We start from the raw sequence: 19,547 nt of genomic DNA on the forward strand, positions 1-19,547 counted from the left end.
AATGCACATTAATATAGTCAGAGGATATATATACAGCTGTGCCATCAAGCTTGCAGTATATTACTGATATGACCTGGACACAAGAGAAAAGAGTTTAATTAACAATTAGGCCCTTTGCCACCAAGCACCACTGCTATTGGCTATTTGTATTAACATGGTGATTGAAAAATGGTGCTTTCGGTTTGTTACCAAGCAGGGAAAAGCAGAATTATGTACAGGAAATAAAGAACATTAAGAGTAGGAAGCTCTAATGGATGAGAAGTGGGAGGAAAATGCTGACAAAAATGTGCTGCTGAGTTTGGACAATGAAATTGCTTTGCTTTTCCTATTAAAAATAATGGGTTTGACACTTGAGACACCCAGATACAAATAAGTCTGCTGACATAATGGCAGCTAACGACAATGATAAGGCTCTATAATAAGCTGGAGATGCTATTCTTACTGCAATCATATCTGAGAATCAGAGACAAAGCGTCATAGCTGTAACTTGAGAAGCATGACCTTGCAATCAGTACCACAATGCCCGATCAGAGCGCAATCTTATGAGATGAGCCAATGGATGAGAGTAGGGATGTGGACATATATTCCTGCTCAATGTATGAGCATGCAATATAAAACAAATACAATCTGATTCTAACTGTTTCTGATTAGCATAACGGACACAGGGCCAGAAGCACTAAACTTCAAAAGTGATCAAATGAAGAGTGATAAACAACCAACCAATCAGCTCCTGTCTGACATTTTTCAAACACAGCATGTGACATCATGGCACGTAGGAGCTGATTGGCTGGCTCTTTATCACTCTCCTTTTTATCACTTTTGAAGCTTAGTGCATCTGGCCCACAATGCTTGATTTAGGGAACCAGGTACATGGTCCTAAAAATATGTTTACCCTGTGTTCACAGGCCCATTGCTGACAGATATTCTCATTTTATCCCTTTTACAGCATCCCTTTAAATCTCACTGTAAATCGATGCACTAGTTAGGAAAGGAAGTTCAAACATGCTGTCAAATTATATTTTCTGTCCATGTGCTTCAGTGGATTAAGTATTTCCCTGTACATCTCACACAGTTTACGGCTTCTTAGACACATATTCTAAACGGTCCAGTTCCCAGTGACAAGTTCCTGGCTTAGAGAGCTTGCATTGGAAAACAACATAGAATTTCCATTTACCTCTGCTTGAAATCCTTCTACTAGAATGGCGACCAATAGATTGAAAAGAACATAATTGCCAAACGTCATCAGTGCCACAAAGTAGAGTGCAGCCCACGGGGACGTGCTGGCCATCCCATTGTAGAGCACCACGTTCCAGTCTTCCTGGGTCAGGATCTAGAGGAAAGCAGAGCAGGCACAGGTTAGTGCTTTAGTCCTACCCAGCCTGGTCCTAATTCTTCCAGATAAGTGGCTGGATGGCTTATGATGGCCATACACTGAAGCGATGTATTGCAACAGTGTATGGTCATCTGACTCCCCTTCCCCAGAAACACCCGAGAGGATCGCTGTCACCGGGAGGGGGGCCGAGTCGGAGGTCAAATGTGCAGCAGGTGCAACCTCTGGCTCAGGTCCCATGTACACGGGTTCGCGCATCGGACCAAAGGGGGGGGGGGGTGTCAAACACATCCGATTTCTCAGACTGTTCCGTCAGGCCCGGGTGAAATTGGCCAAACATATATAAGGTATATATATATATATATTTTTTTTTTTTTAAGCAAAAATAGATAAACAGTCAGCCTGAAAAAATACCTTCATTATGACTCCATCTAAATAAAACTGTAAGGCTGCATTATATCTGCCAATTTCATGTATATAGTAATTTTACAAACCCATTGCTTTCCGTCTAGACTAGGCCTGGCCAATCTGTGGTTCTCCAGCTGTTGTGAAACTACACATCCCATCATGGCTTGTCAAAAAGCATGTTTTTGCAGCCTAGCAAGCCGATAACACTGCCCCGTTCAACATACGCCACCCCTACCCCCTGCCGCATGATTCCCTGTGCAGGGATGAGAACGATGTGTATAAGTACACACCCGTTCGCATGCTGCCACACAGAGGAGTCATCATTTGATGGTTCCTTACCATCGAATGATTTTTTCTACTGTGGCCGGCGCTCACATCGTGACCCAGGAATCACTCAGTGGCTGCACATAAGGGTGCAGACGTCATGCACCCGCCCCAAACAGGCCAGGGTATGCCTATGTTCACTGGGGACCACCCATCTTTTCTATGGGTGCGCCCACCATTTGTGAGCACTCCCACGAAACACTCCCTGCATGTTAATCAGGCTGCAAGGGAGAAAGGGAAATGTTGCCAAATGCCTGCACATGCACTTTGGCGACAGGTCTGAATCGGTCCCATGGTGAGGGAGACCCTGGCACAGAGCACCCATATTTGTATTTACAGAGGCTGCAGTGTAGGAAGCCATACAAGGTAATGCTCAACAAATGGGCATCAGTCAGCATGCATCCACTCTGCACAATCCCGTCCCCTTTTATAAAAGTACATTGGTTAACAGTGCGGAAGATACAAATATGGATTACTGTATATGTGTGGCCAACTTGCTAATGATGATTAGACATGTTGGCATACAGTAACACCTTATGGGGTACATTTACTAAGATTGAAGATGCTATCTATTATCTTCTGAAAGGTGTGGAATAAACAGTAGAATCTGATTGGTTGCTATGGGCAACACTCCATCTTCAATAGAACACCAATCTTTGTAAATGTACCCCTATGGGTTTTTTGGGGGAATAGTTTATAGTTGAACAACGGGAACGTAGGGGAAGAATTGGATGTCCATTCCTGTAAAATGGTTTTCCGTCTACCGCCTTTGCTAACTCTTAGATCCGGGGAGATAACACCTAGAACCGCCCATTCAGCCGTAAAAGGGGTATAATTCAGTAAATAGGTATCTGTATATCTTTTGACCTGGAGCCAGAAATTTCTATCGATTGGGCAAATCCAGAAGCAGTGATAGAGATCTGCATCTAAATCCCCACATCTATAACATGCGCTAGAATTTATACGCGCCATTAGGAAGCATCTATGTGGCGAAAGGTATGCTCTATGGTAAATGTTTAGAGACATTTCCACGTAAGAAGAAGAGGGTAGGGTCTTGCAGGATTTAATCAGGGCCTTAACTAGATCTTCAGTCTCTTAGTTAGTAAACTTGGTGAGCCATTGTACCATTCCTTGTCTAGATGCGGAGTAATCTAGTAGGTTCTAAAGTGTTGGTAATAACAGGAAATGGCTTTTTTTTCTAAGGGAGGCTGTAATAAGAAGGTGTCTATGGGATTGGTCCAGTATTTCTCAGAGAAGTGACGAACCACTGATGTGACATAATATTTGGCTTGCAGGAAGGCCAGGAAGCAGCAGAATGTTAGAGGTCTGTGCAAGGTTCTGTCAACCAAAGATCCAATAGTATTAAGCCCGCCCGCTCGCCATATGGTGAATGGATAAGTAGCCTGTCCCTCCTGAAAGTCGGGATTATTCAGAAAGGGAAGATGTATCGTTTTATAAGAGTTAAGGCCTGCCTGATGTCTTACCCAGTGCCATGTCTTTTTTGTATTCCATAGTAATGGGTTCTCCTTGATGTGTGCTGGGATTTCTTGATTTCTTGATCATGCAAATGAAGAAATGTTAACAGACAGCCCCCCTCAACCATTTCTCTTTCGAGCGATGTACATGTATAGAGGTCATATCCTGAAATCCAGACTGATATTCGCAAAACATCAGTCCCTGGTGCGAACACACGGGGGACTGAATCAATTTGAATAACCCCCATGGTCAGAGAGCAACCAATTTTGCTTATTTTTCCATCGTGTGCAGGAAAATGTTATCGTAGTTCTCGGTTATACAAAATGTGCCGCCACACATCACGACCACACGTGGCTGAGAATTGAAAGTTCTCCTTTGATTGTAGCAAAATACTGTTTGAACACAATAAAGGTATTATTCCGATAATAAAGTGCTTCCAAAGGGCACATCTGTAGAAGGAACTCTATTAATGAGCCAGAATGTACCATTGCAGAGATTTCATTCCTTTACTTTCCTCTCTAACCACGTCCTCGAGCTATTGATTTATTTCAAAACAATTTCCTGCAGAACAAAGAGCCGGACATATTGCTTCTGAACATTTTTATTTAAAAAATGTGTGTATTTATTATGTATGCGAGGAGGCAGCTGTTCACATTTACTAACTGAGATTTAATTATTTTAAAATGTGCTTTAATGTCGATTTAATTAATTTAAACTGTACATGCAGTGAGCATGAACAAACTAGGTAATACTATTAATAAAAGTGGGAAAATTATTTCCTAAATTACCTTTGTAACTTCATTAAAGTTAAGCACAGTAGGTAGAAGAAATATCAAAGTCAATATAAAAGAAATTTATAGGCCTGATTCTGAATCGTGTGCGGCTGTAAGCAGCCATGTCTGGCAAATTTTGGAAAACTGGGTACAAAAAAATGGGTATTATTAAATGTAATTGAATCTTCAATAAAAGTCAGTATGGACTCGAGATTGGCTTGGACATTGTTTCATGATGTACAGTAGATCTTGTTGAGTAAAAGTTTTTCACTGCTCTGTGTTCCCTACACTAAGGTCCAGATATATCAAGCTTCAAAAAGTGATAGTGAAGAGTGATAAATAACCAGCCAATCAGCTCCTACCTGTCATATTTCAAACCTGTCCTGTAACATGACGAGTGACGAGCTGATAGGCTGGTTGTTTATCACTCACCACTTTATCACTTTTTAAAGCTTGATACATCTGGCGCTAAATGACTAGAGTCACCACTGATATTGTTCAAACGATATTGAGTTCACACACTGAACCATATCGGTTAACTATATCATTCAGTGATGTCACTAGGATGCATACCGCCCCCTGCTTGCATACCGCCCCCTACATGCATATATCCACCTGCCTGCATACTACCCCCTGTCTGCATACTACCCCCTGTCTGAATACCGCCCCCTACATGCATATCTCTGTCTGCCTGCGTACTACCCCCTGCCTGCATACCACCCCCTGTCTGAATACCACCCCCTGCCTGCATACCACCCCCTGCCTGCATACCGCCCCCTGCCTGCATACCGCCCCCTGCCTGCATACCACCCCCTGCCTGCATACCACCCCCTGCCTGCATACTGCCCCCTGCCTGCATACCACCCCTTACATGCATATCTCCGCCTGTCTGCATACTACCCCCTGTCTGAATACCACCCCCTGTCTGAATACCACCCCCTGTCTGAATACCACCCCTGTCTGCATACTACCCCCTGTCTGAATACCACCCCCTGTCTGAATACCACCCCCTGTCTGAATACCACCTCCTGTCTGAATACCACCTCCTGTCTGCATACTACCCCCTGTCTTAATACCACCCCCTGCCTGCATACCACCCCCTGTCTGAATACCACCCCCTGCCTGCATACCACCCCCTGTCTGAATACCACCCCCTGCCTGAATACCACCTCCTGTCTGCATACCACCCCTGTCAAAGGAAACTGTGTTCATTTTCTAGCAATGCGGTTGCAGGCACTTTCCTGCACTTGTGCAGAATGTGCCCAGTTTCCCGAACATTTGGAAACTGCACAGGGGATCGAGTAAACGAACTCGGCTGAATCAGGCCCAATGTGAATAATGTCCCTAATGTAAGTAGCATTCAAGTACTGGGCTCTTCTATTATGACATTCATATTTGTTTGCTGATAAGCAAAGTTCATATAAGGGTGAGAGTCGTGCAGTGACACGCCCACACCCATAACCCACCCATAAGTTGAACCATCTTCTTGACTCTGAACAGCCACGCCACCTACCAGTCACTGCCCAATTTCCAGAAATAAATTATACTTTATTTTGCATTAGTTTGCCAATTTCTCTCCTCTGTCACTTCTACTGCAAATAAATACGAGGGAGCAGACAGATTCGGAAGGCAATCAGGTAGTTTCAAATTGATGATGACACCTACTAATGTACTTTCAGGGAAGGGAATGACAAAACATCCATTCTGGTTTTTAGCACACAGGCAATAAGTCATATCCTTATTTGGCATTTTAATAACACCTGTGCCTATTAGGTGAGCCCATGGTGATGCATCCAGGAAGCCAGCACTACATTTACAAAGAGAAAAACCTACTTAATGAAGGTGGTGCCGTGGTCTTTTCTTATCACACTCCTCCTCTTCTTAGGAACGCACCCTTGTACTCTTTAGCCTGATAAACCAACTTCTCTCTCTCCGCACTTGTCACTTGCTCTGTGGGATATGTCACCCTTGGTGGAGCGGTATGCAGTCATATGCAAAAGCAGAGGGGTTTCTGGTTGCCTAAAACACCCCTTCCTCTATGCAAGTGCCTTAAAATATGACAACAATAGCACTGGTATATAATATGATCAATAGAGCTGCCACCACATCATGCAGTGTAAGGGACAGAGCAGAGCTGCTGCACATGCCCGGTGTACCAGCTTCTTCTACCACATTTACTGTACTGTATGATCTGAGCCCTCAAACATCGCAATGGAGAGCAGATGCCAGGAGTAAGAGACAGGAGCCTTACCATGAAGTGGGAGATTGTGAGCTTAGAAAGTGCAGTACTGGCTCTATAATGTTTGTGTATTTATTTATTTTGATATGTTTAACCTTTTCCTGACCACAAATTTTATTTAAATGTTTAAAACAGCCTATATTATAGACCAGGCATTCCCAACCACGGTCCTCAAGGCACACCAACAGTGCAGGTTTTAGTGATATCCAGGCTTCAGCACAGATGGTTTAATCAGAATCCCTCAGATACTAATTAAGTCACCTGTGTTCAAGCCTGGATATCTACAAAACCTGCACTGTTGGTGTGCCTTGAGGACCGTTGTTGGGAATGACTGCTATAGACCATCTGTACTGTTAAATATTAATACTCTATTTCATACAGTATCCAGTGTATAAGACCAATTGTTAGGGCTTTTACAATTCCCCCAGATTCCCTTTCTTATGGCCCTACACACGGAGCTATATTAAGCCACTTTCTGAACGATTTTACATAATCGCTCAGAAAGTGGCTGACTATAGATGTGTGTATAGCCCCCACACCGATACAAATGCGCAGCCCTGCGATACATAACAGCCCTGCTTGTTATGATCGTTCAAAAGGCCCACACATCCCTGCTTCTGAGCGATCAATGCAGCTGCCGTGACGCCACCCAGGAGCCGCCGATCTGCTACCTGTAAGAGAACCGGATTCTCCTCCTCCCTGTTCTCCGGTGCCCCGACTGTCAGCGGTGGGCTCTCTCTGGACGGCTCCAGCACCAATGGAGGAGGTAGTTCGGCGCTACAGCTTCTCTGTCAGCAGGGAGCAGCCAGAGAGAGCGGTGAGCGGGCAGGAGGGCGCACAGTAGCTAAAGTCCTTTATAACTTCCAGGGAGCCGAGTATAATAACCTTATATAATAAGTGTCCCCCGGCTGTGGCATCACCCTGGTGGCAAAATACGGGGGACCCCTACTCTTTTTGTCCCCCGTATTTTGGGAACCAACAGAGGTCCAAGAAAATGTTCCCCGAAAGTTGCCTAAACACTTTCTGTGAGAGATTTTAAATCTCTCGGTGTGTAGGGCCCTTTACTCTAATGCAGAGTAGGAGATTTTGGATAACATTTGGAAACTCCCCTCTCAAAATACTGCATTTGCCACTGAGTCGACAATGTCTATGTCAACCATGACTAGGCTTACACTCCATATGGTCATGGTCGACACTCAAAAGGTCGACGCAAGTTTTTTGCGTTTTTGGTCTCCACTGACTGTCATACTTTACTATCCAAGTGGGCACAGAGTGAGAATATAATAAAACTTGTGTCAACCTTCTGAGTGTCGATCATGTCCATGTCAACCTTAAGCGTGTGTCGACCTTCTTGCAATGTTGACCTATGGTATGTCGTCCATTTTCAGGTGTCGATAAGGTCACTAGGTCGACCATTAACGGTCGACCTAGACATTGTGTAGCCACTATACCGTAACCGGTGGAGCAAATTACCGGCCTGCATAGGTGCTGACGTAGAAGGTGGATAGTTGGAGACTTGGTCTGGTGCTGCAGCAGCTTCTGCCCTGCTATGGTTGGGACGGTAAGAGGGATAGTTAGAGACCTGCTCCGGCTGCTGCAGCAGCTTCTGCCCTGCTGTGATTGGGAAGGGAAGGTGGATAGTTGGAGACTTGCTCTGGCTGCTACAGCAGCTCCTGCCCTGCTGTAGTTGGGAAGGGAGAGTGGATAGTTAGAGACCTGCTCTGGCTGTTGGAGCAGCTTCTGCCCTGCTGTGGTTGGGAAGGGAAGGTGGATAGTTGGAGACTTGCTCTGGCTGATGCAGCAGCTTCTGCCCTGCTGTGGTTTGGTAGGGAAGGTGGATTGTTGGAGACTTGCTCTGGCTGCTGCAGCAGCTTCTGCCCTGCTGTGATTGGGAAGGGAAGGTGGATAGTTGGAGACTTGCTCTGGCTGCTGCAGCAGCTCCTGCCCTGCTGAGGTTGGGAATGGAAGGTGAATAGTTGGAAACTTGCTCTGGCTGCCTCAGCAGCTTCTGCCCTGCTGTGGTTGGGAAGGGTAGGTGGATTGTTAAAGACTTGCTCTGGATGCTGCAGCAGCTTCTGCCCTGCTGTGGTTGAGTAGGGAAGAGGAATAGTTGCAGACTTGCTCTGGCTGCTGCAGCAGCTTATGCCCTGCTGTTGTTGGGAAGGAAAGGTGGATAGTTGGATACTTGCTCTGGCTGCTGCAGCAGCTTCTTCCCTGCTGTGGTTAGGAAGGGAGGGTGGATAGTTAGAGACCTGCTCTGGCTGCTGCAGTAGCTTCTGCCCTGCTGTGGTTGGGAAGGGAGGGTGGATAGTTGGAGACTTGCTCTGGCTGCTGCAGCAGCTTCTGCCCTGGTTAGGTAGGGTAAGTGGAACAAGAATTGCATAAGCATAAACATTTGCCTGTCCATCGGAAGGGCCTTAGGACTAGTAATGCTAATATATTGACCTCTAAAAGATCTTAATATGTATAGTTTGAAGAGTAGAAACTTTCAAATACAGATGCAGCCACTCTGTATAGTGCAGCGGATGCAACCATAGTTGGATTTTTCACAATGTGACCTAAGAACATGCCTTAGGCCCAGCAGGTCCCAAGGGCCCAATAAAGATATCTTGGCTATCCAAAATGTTCCCACAGGGCATTGCGTAACTACCACATGACATCACATGAACCTGCCCACACTCCTTATGTCCCGTTGATGTTCTTTGATAGGACAAAAAATGTTTTTAAACTGGCAGTCAGTTTAATTTAAATGTGACAAAGGTATAAGCCTACTACCAAAAGATCTAGAGCCTTATTCAGATTTGTACGCAATGATGATGCTCACGCAGGACTGCATTTATCAGTAGACTGATCATGCGCCAAGGTACTCTATGGATGCCGTCTGCAATCACCAGCAAAAATATAGGGCTATGGATGGTTGGAGAGAGGAGGGGCCCAAACCGGTATCTTACCTAGTGAGATCAAAATCTGCCTCTCGGTGCAAAAGGTATGGCGCGACTCGCGCACACACTGCGAGTGTCACGCCAGGCAGTCAGAATTTACTGATATACATATATTTTTTTCACTTCCTAAATATTTATTTATTCTCCAATCTCCATAGTAAAACATAAAGTTACATTTATGAGCCGGAAACAACGCTGACATTCGCGTGAAATCCCATTTGTGTAAATGCAGCTTACTGTGCCTGAAGTGCCTGTTACTTTCCATCATTCAGCAATGTGCACTGATAGAGGAAGCTGGAATAACAGCTCGATCTCTGGGGTTTTCATAAAGTCTCCTTTGGGTTCTCAGCCCGTACTAGGATTCTGGTATGAATATAAATATACACTGGAGAAGTATCCAACATATATTTAAAAATCTAGCAAATTCCGGTTGCAGCATAATAAATGTGTTATCTAACGCAGCATGAAAAGTATACCAATGTCTTACACTGCAGGAAAACACAATAGTTGGTTCTGTTGAATTCTCCCAGCGGCAAAGTAGATAGTTAACATGACAACTGTGTTGGAGCATTAATCAATTTGTCTTTTGTCTTCACTAATTCTGCTTTGTGCCACCCATAGCACAAAATTGGTGGATGGGACCTGTTTATGGAGTAAATACTGTACTGTATACTGATTTCAGACCTGCTCACTAGGTTGTGTATATTTGGAGCCTGGAAAACACATGGCCCCACGCCACCTGAATCCTCTCACTACATTGCAAGTGGATGTGTACGCTTACACATCTGCTCGCAAATTCCCGCACAGATGAAAAAATCCTTTGGGCGGTATTCAATACCGCCGGTGAGAGTGGCTTGTTTTCGGCCATCCTTGCCATTTAACCTCCGCACTGGCCGCACGCTCTATTCAGCGTTCCGGGGGAATACTCGCTGTCAGAGGACGGCGAGGAATCCCCTGAATGTTGAGGCTCACGGCTAATGTAGGAAGACGGCTGCATTAAGCCGCGCACATCGCCGTTTTGGTAGACACAAATGCCGCTTCCACCTTGCTGTAAAAACCCAGCAAGGTGGAAACAGTGGGTGCAGGGGGGGGTCAGTTGAAAACTGACCCGCGAGCTGTGACACAGCTTGCCAGGTGTCATTGAATATATCCCAATGGTTACTTACATTGAATAATTTTTCCTCTGTTCCCTGCCGAAAAGTAGCCCAGGACTTATTTTTTGTCTGCATGGTGTTCTGTGTATTGTGGGCGGGCAGGGGAATGCCTGCATTCCATGGGGCCCAACCAGCTTTTCTATGGGTGAGCCCATAGTTTTTGTGAGCATGCTCATGAAACGCTAGGTGTCCAACCCTGAATGCCCACCTGCCTGTCAATCAGGCAGCAAGTGTCCCGGCGATTGAAAATGTTGCCATAGGCGCTTGATGCCGGGATCTGCTCATGCGAATTAGCACCTATAAGCATGTGCAGACCCCCACCATCAATAGAGGGGTCGAATTTGCTGCTCAACGTGCAGGCCTGAATCACCCCTCTACAGAAATAAGTCAAGGTATTGAACAAAGCACTAACCACAACATAGGCGTGCACAGCCCATTTTCTTAGGGGGTGCACCATTGGAGGGGCAATGTATCTGAAGTAGGTGACTTATTTATGTATATGGGCTTCAGAATGAATCATTCCCCGCACATACATCAGAAATAGGCGCCACAAGGGTTCTGCAGCACCTTACAATACATAGATGAGCAAAAACAAAAAACCCAGTAAAGTACAAATTAGGACAAGTACAAGGTAAATAAAAGACAGTTGAAGCAGACACTGACGCAATGCTTATTTCTAGGGGGAGTTGCATGCTCATTGCCAAGGGGACTTACATGCTCTTTGCCAAGGGGACTTGTTGCCAGGGTGGGGAGAGGATACATGCTTGTTGTTCAGGGAGTTCCCAACAGCGCGATGCACACCTCTGACCACCGCATCTGGCCTCCAACTCACAGCGGCAGCACGAATAATCTTTCTGCGTCGCCCCCTCCAATAATGGCCGCCGCCTTGGAGGAGACAGACACTAGACGTCCAGCAGTACGACAGAATGTCCGTGAGGCCCACTGTGGGTTGGAAGCGGACGTGTCGGTCAGAGGAGCGCGGCGGCAGCAAGGGGGTGTGTTGGGCATTAGAAGGTGCCTGGGCGCACCCGCTAGCCCCCTGCGCATGCTTAGGACCACAAAATAAGTTGCAGAAGAGTAAAGTCACAAACCTGGAACACAGTCACAATGGCCCACAGCAGAGAATCGAAGTTTTTTCGGTCAGGAACAGTATCACCAGAATCTGTCCTTAGGCTGAATTTACACCCAAAGATATGCATCCCAAGGATACTGCATGGGAGAAAAACAGTATATACATGTTGTAAAGTACTTTAGTAGATTGCTCTTTTCCTGATTTCTTATAGAGACGATTATATAATTTAAGCAGCTTACTCTCACTCTATTCCTGCACAATTGTTTATTAAAAAATAAGTTCTCCATCATACAGTGGTTTGTAAATTATAGATTAATTGCACTATTGCAAACTAGCAATCAAAAGCTCCCAGATGCATGAAAAACCATAATATATGAATGTGACTGGCCACATTAGCTACAGTAGGCAACATCCATATTCTCTCACTCAGGCGTGGCCAAATTAGACATTAATGTTATGCTGGATGACTATACAGTATCTGCCATGTTTTAGCATCACCATCCTGCACTGAAACTTCATTCATATACAGCCCATGGGGAATATGTATCAACCTTCCAATGAGCAGAGAAGGCGACAACTAATTATATCCTAGCTAACATTTATCAAGTACATTTTATAAACTGATAGGTACAGTAGAAGTTGTTAGGTAGCGATGTCTTAACTTTATCACTCATGAGAAGGCTTGATACATCTTCCTGGTGGTGTTGTGTGGGCCCTATGGAAACATTTGAAGGGGCCCCTCTCCAATGCTTCTAGTGGGACAGCTAAAAGAACAGTATAGCAGTTGTTCATTTTAAGCTCCATTGTATTGTTCTAGTTCATTTTATGACCCATACTAGTGCTCTAATTCATTTTATGCTTCATAGTAGTGCCCTAGTTTTTTTGCCCCATAGTAGTGCCCTAGTTCATTGTATGCCCCTAATTCATTTTATGCCCCATAGTAGTAAACTAGTTAAGTTTTTGTTCCATTGTAGCATCCTAGATCATTTTATGACCCCGACTAGTGCCCTAATTAATTTTATGCTTCATAGTAGTGCACAAGTTTGTTTTTATGCTATATTCTAGCACACTACTTCTATTTCACATAGTAGTGCCCTAATTAATTTTATGCTTCATAGTAGTGCACAAGTTTGTTTTTATGCTATATTCTAGCACATTACTTCTATTTCACATAGTAGTGCCCTAATTAATTTTATTTCACAGTGGTGCCTTAGTTCATTGCATGCCCGATAGTAATGTCCTAGTTCATCTTGTGTATCATAGTAGTGTCCTATGCCCATGAGCCTCCCCCATGTTTTTGCACTTACAAAGCGACCCAGCTCTTGATTGGTCAGGATAAATTGTATGCCTCTAATAAGTATACCAATTACTTAATTACCACAACTGTTTCTTATTAAGTTTTTAATGTTATCGTATTGTCATGAACATTGCCTTATTATATTCACTTATCTCATTTGTAGGTGCAGTACAAGATCATTTAAGAAGGTAATTCTGATCCCTACTCACCGGTGCGAATTCGCATGCAACTGCGCATGCACATAATTATTTATGGACATATGCAGCTGCTTGGTGCGAGCGGCCAAGATGAATAGATTATTCGCCGGCTACTCCCACACAGCACTGCTGGTGGGGAACTTGGCGCGGCAGGCCATTGTTGAACCCATTGGAATGCCCAGAGTTTCATGGGCGTTCCCATGAAAATGCTGGGCGTTCCCCTTGTAATGTGGGTGAGCTGATGTCAGCGCATGTCAGCGGATGTCAGCTGCCTGCCCTCTTCCTGTACAGGGAGTCTGCAGATCTAAGACACCAGAAAATGTCTTAGATCTGTGTGCCCTGTAGAAATCATTTGATGGTCAGCAACCATTGAATGATTTCTTACCGGCACGCAATCTGTGAATGAATGTTTAAACAAAACATCGATTCACATGCGTGCAGGGACATTCGTGATGTGTGGTGGGCGGGTATTTGTGTGGGGGCCAGTGGGCGTTTGCGTGTCAACCAGAATGAGTGCCTAGATCTCACATGACTCCTGCAAAGCAAAGCATGCACAATCCAATGGAATGACAGAATTCAAGCGTAAGATCGGTGGAGTACCTGGGATAAAAGAACATATTGTTCTCAAACTTTGCCAGTTTTTAGAACATTCCACCAATAAAATTGTTGATGGGTTTAATACAGTAAAGGCAATAATTCAGAAGCACCTTGGGGAGGTCCCCTAACCAGCCTGGTTCTCTCACCTAAATATGAAGATGAAGAGCATGAGAAGCATGCAGAATGTAGCCACATTGTCCATTGTCTTCATTAGTACCACCAGCTGCCGCCTCAGCGCAGGCATAAACCGCACCAGCTTCAGTACCCTCAGGAGGCGAAAGGTTCTCAAAACTGACAGCCCACCATCATTCTGCCCTATAATCTCCCAGACACTGGGGAATAGATGCCAGCAGTTATTAGGAGCAATTAGTAGAAAAATGTGATGAGCAGGCTGGAATAAAAGTCAATATATATATATATATATTCTTTAGGTCTTAACTCTCTCCTAAATTCTAGTAGGATGATATACTAACTCAGTAATTACAGTTATTTCAAAACCATTGAGTGAAAGGAGAAGCTACTTTAGCAATGGGCGATTAAACATGCTGTAGGTATTAATAATGGGAATATGAAGAATTATAAATGATTATTATGGAGAAATACAGACTTATGACTCTTAGCTGTACATATTTCATAGCTGAGTTCTAAAACATGCATTCATACAGGTTTCAATGATCCTGTTCTCTGTGAAAACATCTAATTACATTGAGTGTCAGGAGAAAAATGAGAGAGCAACCACGAAGAAAACAGTACATGCTAACGCTAATGTATGCTAACGTGGAGAACAGATACAACTCTATAACAGTAAACATGGAGCCAAAGAGACAATTAATACATTTATACTACATGTAATGATAATAAATTTTTATTGGTTGTAAGTAAAGATCTGAGAACACAAACACTAGAAGACACACTTGGATAATTGTCGTGACACAGACACCATCTTTGGGGAAAGAACATACTATATATTGGGCTCAAACCATACATAGAAATATATACAACAGTACTAAATGAATAGTGGGATTGTCTGTAAATTGAAATAAACTATTTATTAAAACATTTCAATAGACAATTGTAATAAGGAATATAAAAAATATAGTAAAAAACAATAAGTGGTAAATTTCCCAATTGGAAAAAGTCACTCAATCAATTAGGAGTTTGTTTATGAAAAACAACCATACGCAGCCATGTGGGTGAATTCGCACAGCGAAGGGGGGTGGCAGCCTATGAGAGTGGCGGGCTTAAAAAGACACGCAGTGCTGTGAACTAGAATGACCTACACAGTGTACCTCCCAATATCCACAATTGTTAACTGGAGACTCCAATGGGCAGCTTAGCTGAGCAACCCCAAAAATCACTGTGGGTGCATTCTGTGAGCTGATGGCATGCCCCCAGTTTCTCTGTCATTTATGGTAGAGAGGTTGATATCAAGATATTGGGAAGGGCGCTATGATATGAGTGTGCTTTGGTACAAGCAGCAGTAGTAAGAAAAAGGGGGTAGTCACTACCAATGATAGACAGGTAAATACAGGAAGGATGGTAACTGCGCTAGATGTATGGCAACAAGTGCAATCTTAAAATGACTAATTTAATAAGGCATGTATTATGAGATTAGACAAAAACAATACACATAAAATATTAATGGTTCAAATGGATGGTTAAAAAGTCAATAATGAAATATATTCGGTGCAATGACCTAAATACATGGATAGCCACCCCAGACAGAAAGAAATCTGCCGCATGTAAATTGGACAGTGAATTGCGAATGGATCGCTAACCGGCATTGACTCTACACAATTCCCGAACCATCAAAAGTTTTTTGCAGTCTGTGCAAATGTGAGTAGGTCTGAGGCTAATGTGAGACTGAGACGTCACAGACCCTACTTGGGCACGCCTGCATTATTTTGGACACACATGGAAAATGACAAGTTTCTACCCCCAAATGCCAGCATCCTGTCAATCAAGCTCCGGCCGCATTCTCTGATTTGCGATCAACCTTGAATCTGGCCCACTGTCCCTAAGGTTTTCTATCTGCCCTATGTCTGCTGCGCCTCAGTGCTTTTAAATGACCCCAAAGCTGTCCAGTACTGATTCAAAGTACAATGGCCCTTATTCACATCTAATTGCGGTACAAAATTTGCTCTTAAAATGGTCAAAACCATGTGCACTGCAAGTGGGGCAGATGTAACCTGTGCAGAGAGAGTTCAATTTGGGTGGGGTGTGTTGAAACTGAAATCTAAATTGCAATGTAAGAATAAAACAGCCAGTATTTACCCTGCACAGAAACAAAATAACTCACACAAAACTAACTCTCTCAGAGTCTATACATGTTACATCTGCCCCACCTGCAGTGCACATCAGATCTGAATAAGGACCAATATGTTTTAGTTTTTGACACTAGTGGGAAGAAAATTGATGTTAGTTTTATGTGTTATCTTTTTTCTAGTTTGCACATTTCATTCTTCTTCCAATAAACGTGTTTTTTTATTATCATTTGGGTAAAACGCAATACGTTTCTTCTGTACAAAGAGATATGCAGTATTGCCTATCACTACATGAATGTATGCTGTGGCAATCCCAAAGATCATAAAATATGTAATTCCAGAACTATTAATACCAATAAGTCCAAAATGCTTTAAAACAAATTGCTGGAGAATTTCATTTAAAGTGCTTCACACTCCGTAAAAGCCCGTTATAGAAATGCATGTAAGCTCTCCTTAATTTCAGATTAATTAGCTGTAGTAAAATGATCAAATTTAATTATGAGACTACAACTTCAGTCAAAAAACCTCATCAGAAAACTTCACCTTAACATAATTCAGAGCAATAAAGCAACCCAGTAAGTATCTCTAATTATTTATTTACAGTTCTTTAGCAGACAGTAAACTAGGAATCTACTACAGGAACCAAGGCTGCCGGAGATCTATTGGGGTAAATTTACTATGATGGGAGTTATACTGAAGATGGGATGTTGCCCAACCAATCAGAATCTACTTCTTATTTATTAAACACCTTCTAGAATAGAGGTGGTCAATAAGCTGTTGTAGAACTACACATCCTAGCATGCACTGCCATAGTTATGCTATTTGGCCATGCTAAAACAGTTGCAGGGCATGATGGGATGTTTAGTTGTACAAGATCTGGAGGGCTGGATAGAATCTGGTTGCTATGGGCAATATAAAATCATCAAAGGAACACCTATCTTAGTAAATTTACCCTGTAGTGTCACCGTACTATAGGGCCTGGCTAAGCTTGTAAGGATATAGCAATGATCTGCTACAAATACAAGGGTCCCATGTGCCACTGGCAAAATAATACAAAGTCACGCAGTCTTGAGGGGCCCATGATGGGGTAATGTACTCCATCCCTGCTTCCCCTATCAGTGCCCTGACAAGAACTACAGTATTGTTTTTAGGGGATGAAGTAAAAATACAAGAAGTCGGAATATAAGTGGGATTTGTGGGAGTGTTAATGTTAGGCTGCGGGGATAGACTATAGTAGGAGAAGGTTAGGGCTAGGCTATGGGAGGAGGAGAGGGAAAGTTAATTAGTTACAGGAGGGGTGGGTTAGGGATCGAATAAGGATCAGAGGTAGGGAGATGTGTCATGATTCTGGCTGCCAGGATCCCGCTGTTGGCCTCCTGACTGTTGACAATTGTTTATCGGTTTGTAAGTACAGTACAAAATACAGTAAATGGGCAACTTCCACTTGCAGTACGGCTTGGGCCACACATAGCGGCCAAGCAGGCCCCGTTCAGCGGGACTTACTCGGCCTCAAGGAGGCTGTGTGGGGTCACACACAGCAGTGTGAAATGTATGTGTTCACCTTGAAATCTGCTTATTTTAACACGGTATGACCCGGTAGCTGTGGCCCCACTGGTAATGTGTGGGTGGCCACATAGGAACCTGTGTGCATGCTCCTTGCGGCTCAGTGGGTCCCACTGAATGGGACCCACTGCACCCCTATGTGTAACCCTAGCCTAAGACATTGTTTGATTAGAAACTGTTGTAGAGCAAAGCATTTAAAAAACCTAATGTACATATCAGGGTTATTTCATAAGTCATTAGTACAGTAAACAGTGGCAATGCCAATGGAACTTAATCCCCCATCCCCCTGATGGACCAATCTTGCACCATTCCAGAGCTATCTCAAGTGCAGCATTTACTCATAGATCTGAGACAACCGCATCTAGTTACATCTAAGGTTATGTTATTTTATGGTCTACATGACTTGAGCCAGCATTTAATACCTAAAAGGTTACGTGACTACATAATAGTTTTCCAATCGAGAAATAAAGCTCAGAACAATGAGAACAGCACTGAAGGCGTATGGGCGGTGAGAATTTGTTTTTACTGCAACCTTACACAACTACTATTCCTTAAGTGAGGTTTTAATACTATTCATAAATTGTCTAGTGCAGTGGTTCCCAAACAGTGTGCCTAGGCACCCTGGGGTGCCTCGGGACACTTGCAGGGGTGCCTTGGGGTCAATTCATATAATTTATTGTCAATCTACCAGGCAGAACCAGTGCTGGTGGCTGCCAATCATAATATATGTGGACAAACAGAAGCAAATCCTGTCCCTCACCGGATAACTGTGACATATAAACACAATGCACCTAATTTAATTATTTTTTTTCTGAATTTCTCGATAAGAAGCATTTGGCCTAGAGGTGCCTTGAAAATATTTTGATGCTATAGGGCACCGTGATTCAAAAAAGTTTGGGAACCACTGGTATAGTGAGTTAGTCACGAGTATAATAGAAGACTTTATTCTAAACTTTGTGGAGATAATTACAGTAGGTTAAAATAAATAAAATGACATTTGTTTCCTAGTGGAGGGCAGTATAGAATAGATAGGCATGGAATTGCTGAAAGCACTGGGGGACGTTGCCTGTATAAGCTTGGGAAGTCAGTGTCAGTTCTTTCTACTGAATATAACATTTTTTGAATTTTGGGATGAGATACATACACAGTGATGGCAGCAAATGTATGAGGTTATACCAATAATTATAAATGCTCCTGATATAATTCAGTAGATACAGTAGCAGTGCAAAACTGAAACAGAAGACATGTCAAAGATATGTACATCTAGAATTACTTCTATCATTACATTACTGTAGTTCTACCTGCAGGTAGACCCAAATATTAAAGCATGCAGTACCTTATAATGACAATGATACCATCAAAGATGTTATATGGGTTTCGGAGATAGTCAAACAAACCGAAGGCCGAGAGTTTCAGCATCATTTCCAGAGCAAACATACTGGTGAAGACAATGTTACTGATTTCCAGGATATTGGTGAGTTCTTCTGGCTGTAGGAAAAGCAGAATATTAGCAGCGATTAGGAATCTTTACCACCGGTATATTACTCTACATCTCTCTCCATACTATAGCTAATGTATATCTTCTTCAGGGATGATCCGAATTCACTGTGAACTGTAGTCCACTATGTGTCGGATTTGTTCTTTTTGTTCCCCAGTAATTTAGTCAAGTCTTTTAAATGACAGGTCCTTTCAATGCTAGAACTGGATTTATTCTATAACAGGGAAACGGTCACTAGGTCTACAAGCAGTAGATTGACACCACTAGGTTGACATGCATGAAGGACGACACAACTGAAGGTTGACATAGGGTTAGGTTGACAGGGTCATTAGGTCGACACAGACATTAGATCGACATGGGAAAGGTTGACAGTCAAAAGGTCGACATGGGGTTTTTCACTTTGCTTCAGCCAC

General features: G+C 43.4%; 1 protein-coding gene across 5 annotated transcripts in view; it reads right to left on the reverse strand.

The window, feature by feature from the left end:
* The window catches only part of CACNA1I (calcium voltage-gated channel subunit alpha1 I), a 694,988-nt gene that overhangs the window by 104,796 nt on the left and 570,645 nt on the right, over nucleotides 1-19,547 (reverse strand). For all 5 annotated transcript variants that reach the window (XM_083156129.1, XM_083156128.1, XM_083156130.1 and 2 more), the window contains exons 11-14: nucleotides 18,973-19,124; nucleotides 13,956-14,141; nucleotides 11,738-11,855; nucleotides 1,175-1,330 (exon numbers count right to left, since the gene is read on the reverse strand). In XM_083156129.1, coding sequence (XP_083012255.1) covers nucleotides 1,175-1,330; nucleotides 11,738-11,855; nucleotides 13,956-14,141; nucleotides 18,973-19,124 — 612 coding nt within the window. The remainder of the gene's footprint in view (nucleotides 1-1,174; nucleotides 1,331-11,737; nucleotides 11,856-13,955; nucleotides 14,142-18,972; nucleotides 19,125-19,547) is intronic.

This window comes from Crinia signifera, chromosome 8 (assembly GCF_055691185.1).
Source record: "Crinia signifera chromosome 8, ASM5569118v1, whole genome shotgun sequence".
In the NCBI taxonomy this organism is placed as follows: domain Eukaryota; kingdom Metazoa; phylum Chordata; class Amphibia; order Anura; family Myobatrachidae; genus Crinia; species Crinia signifera.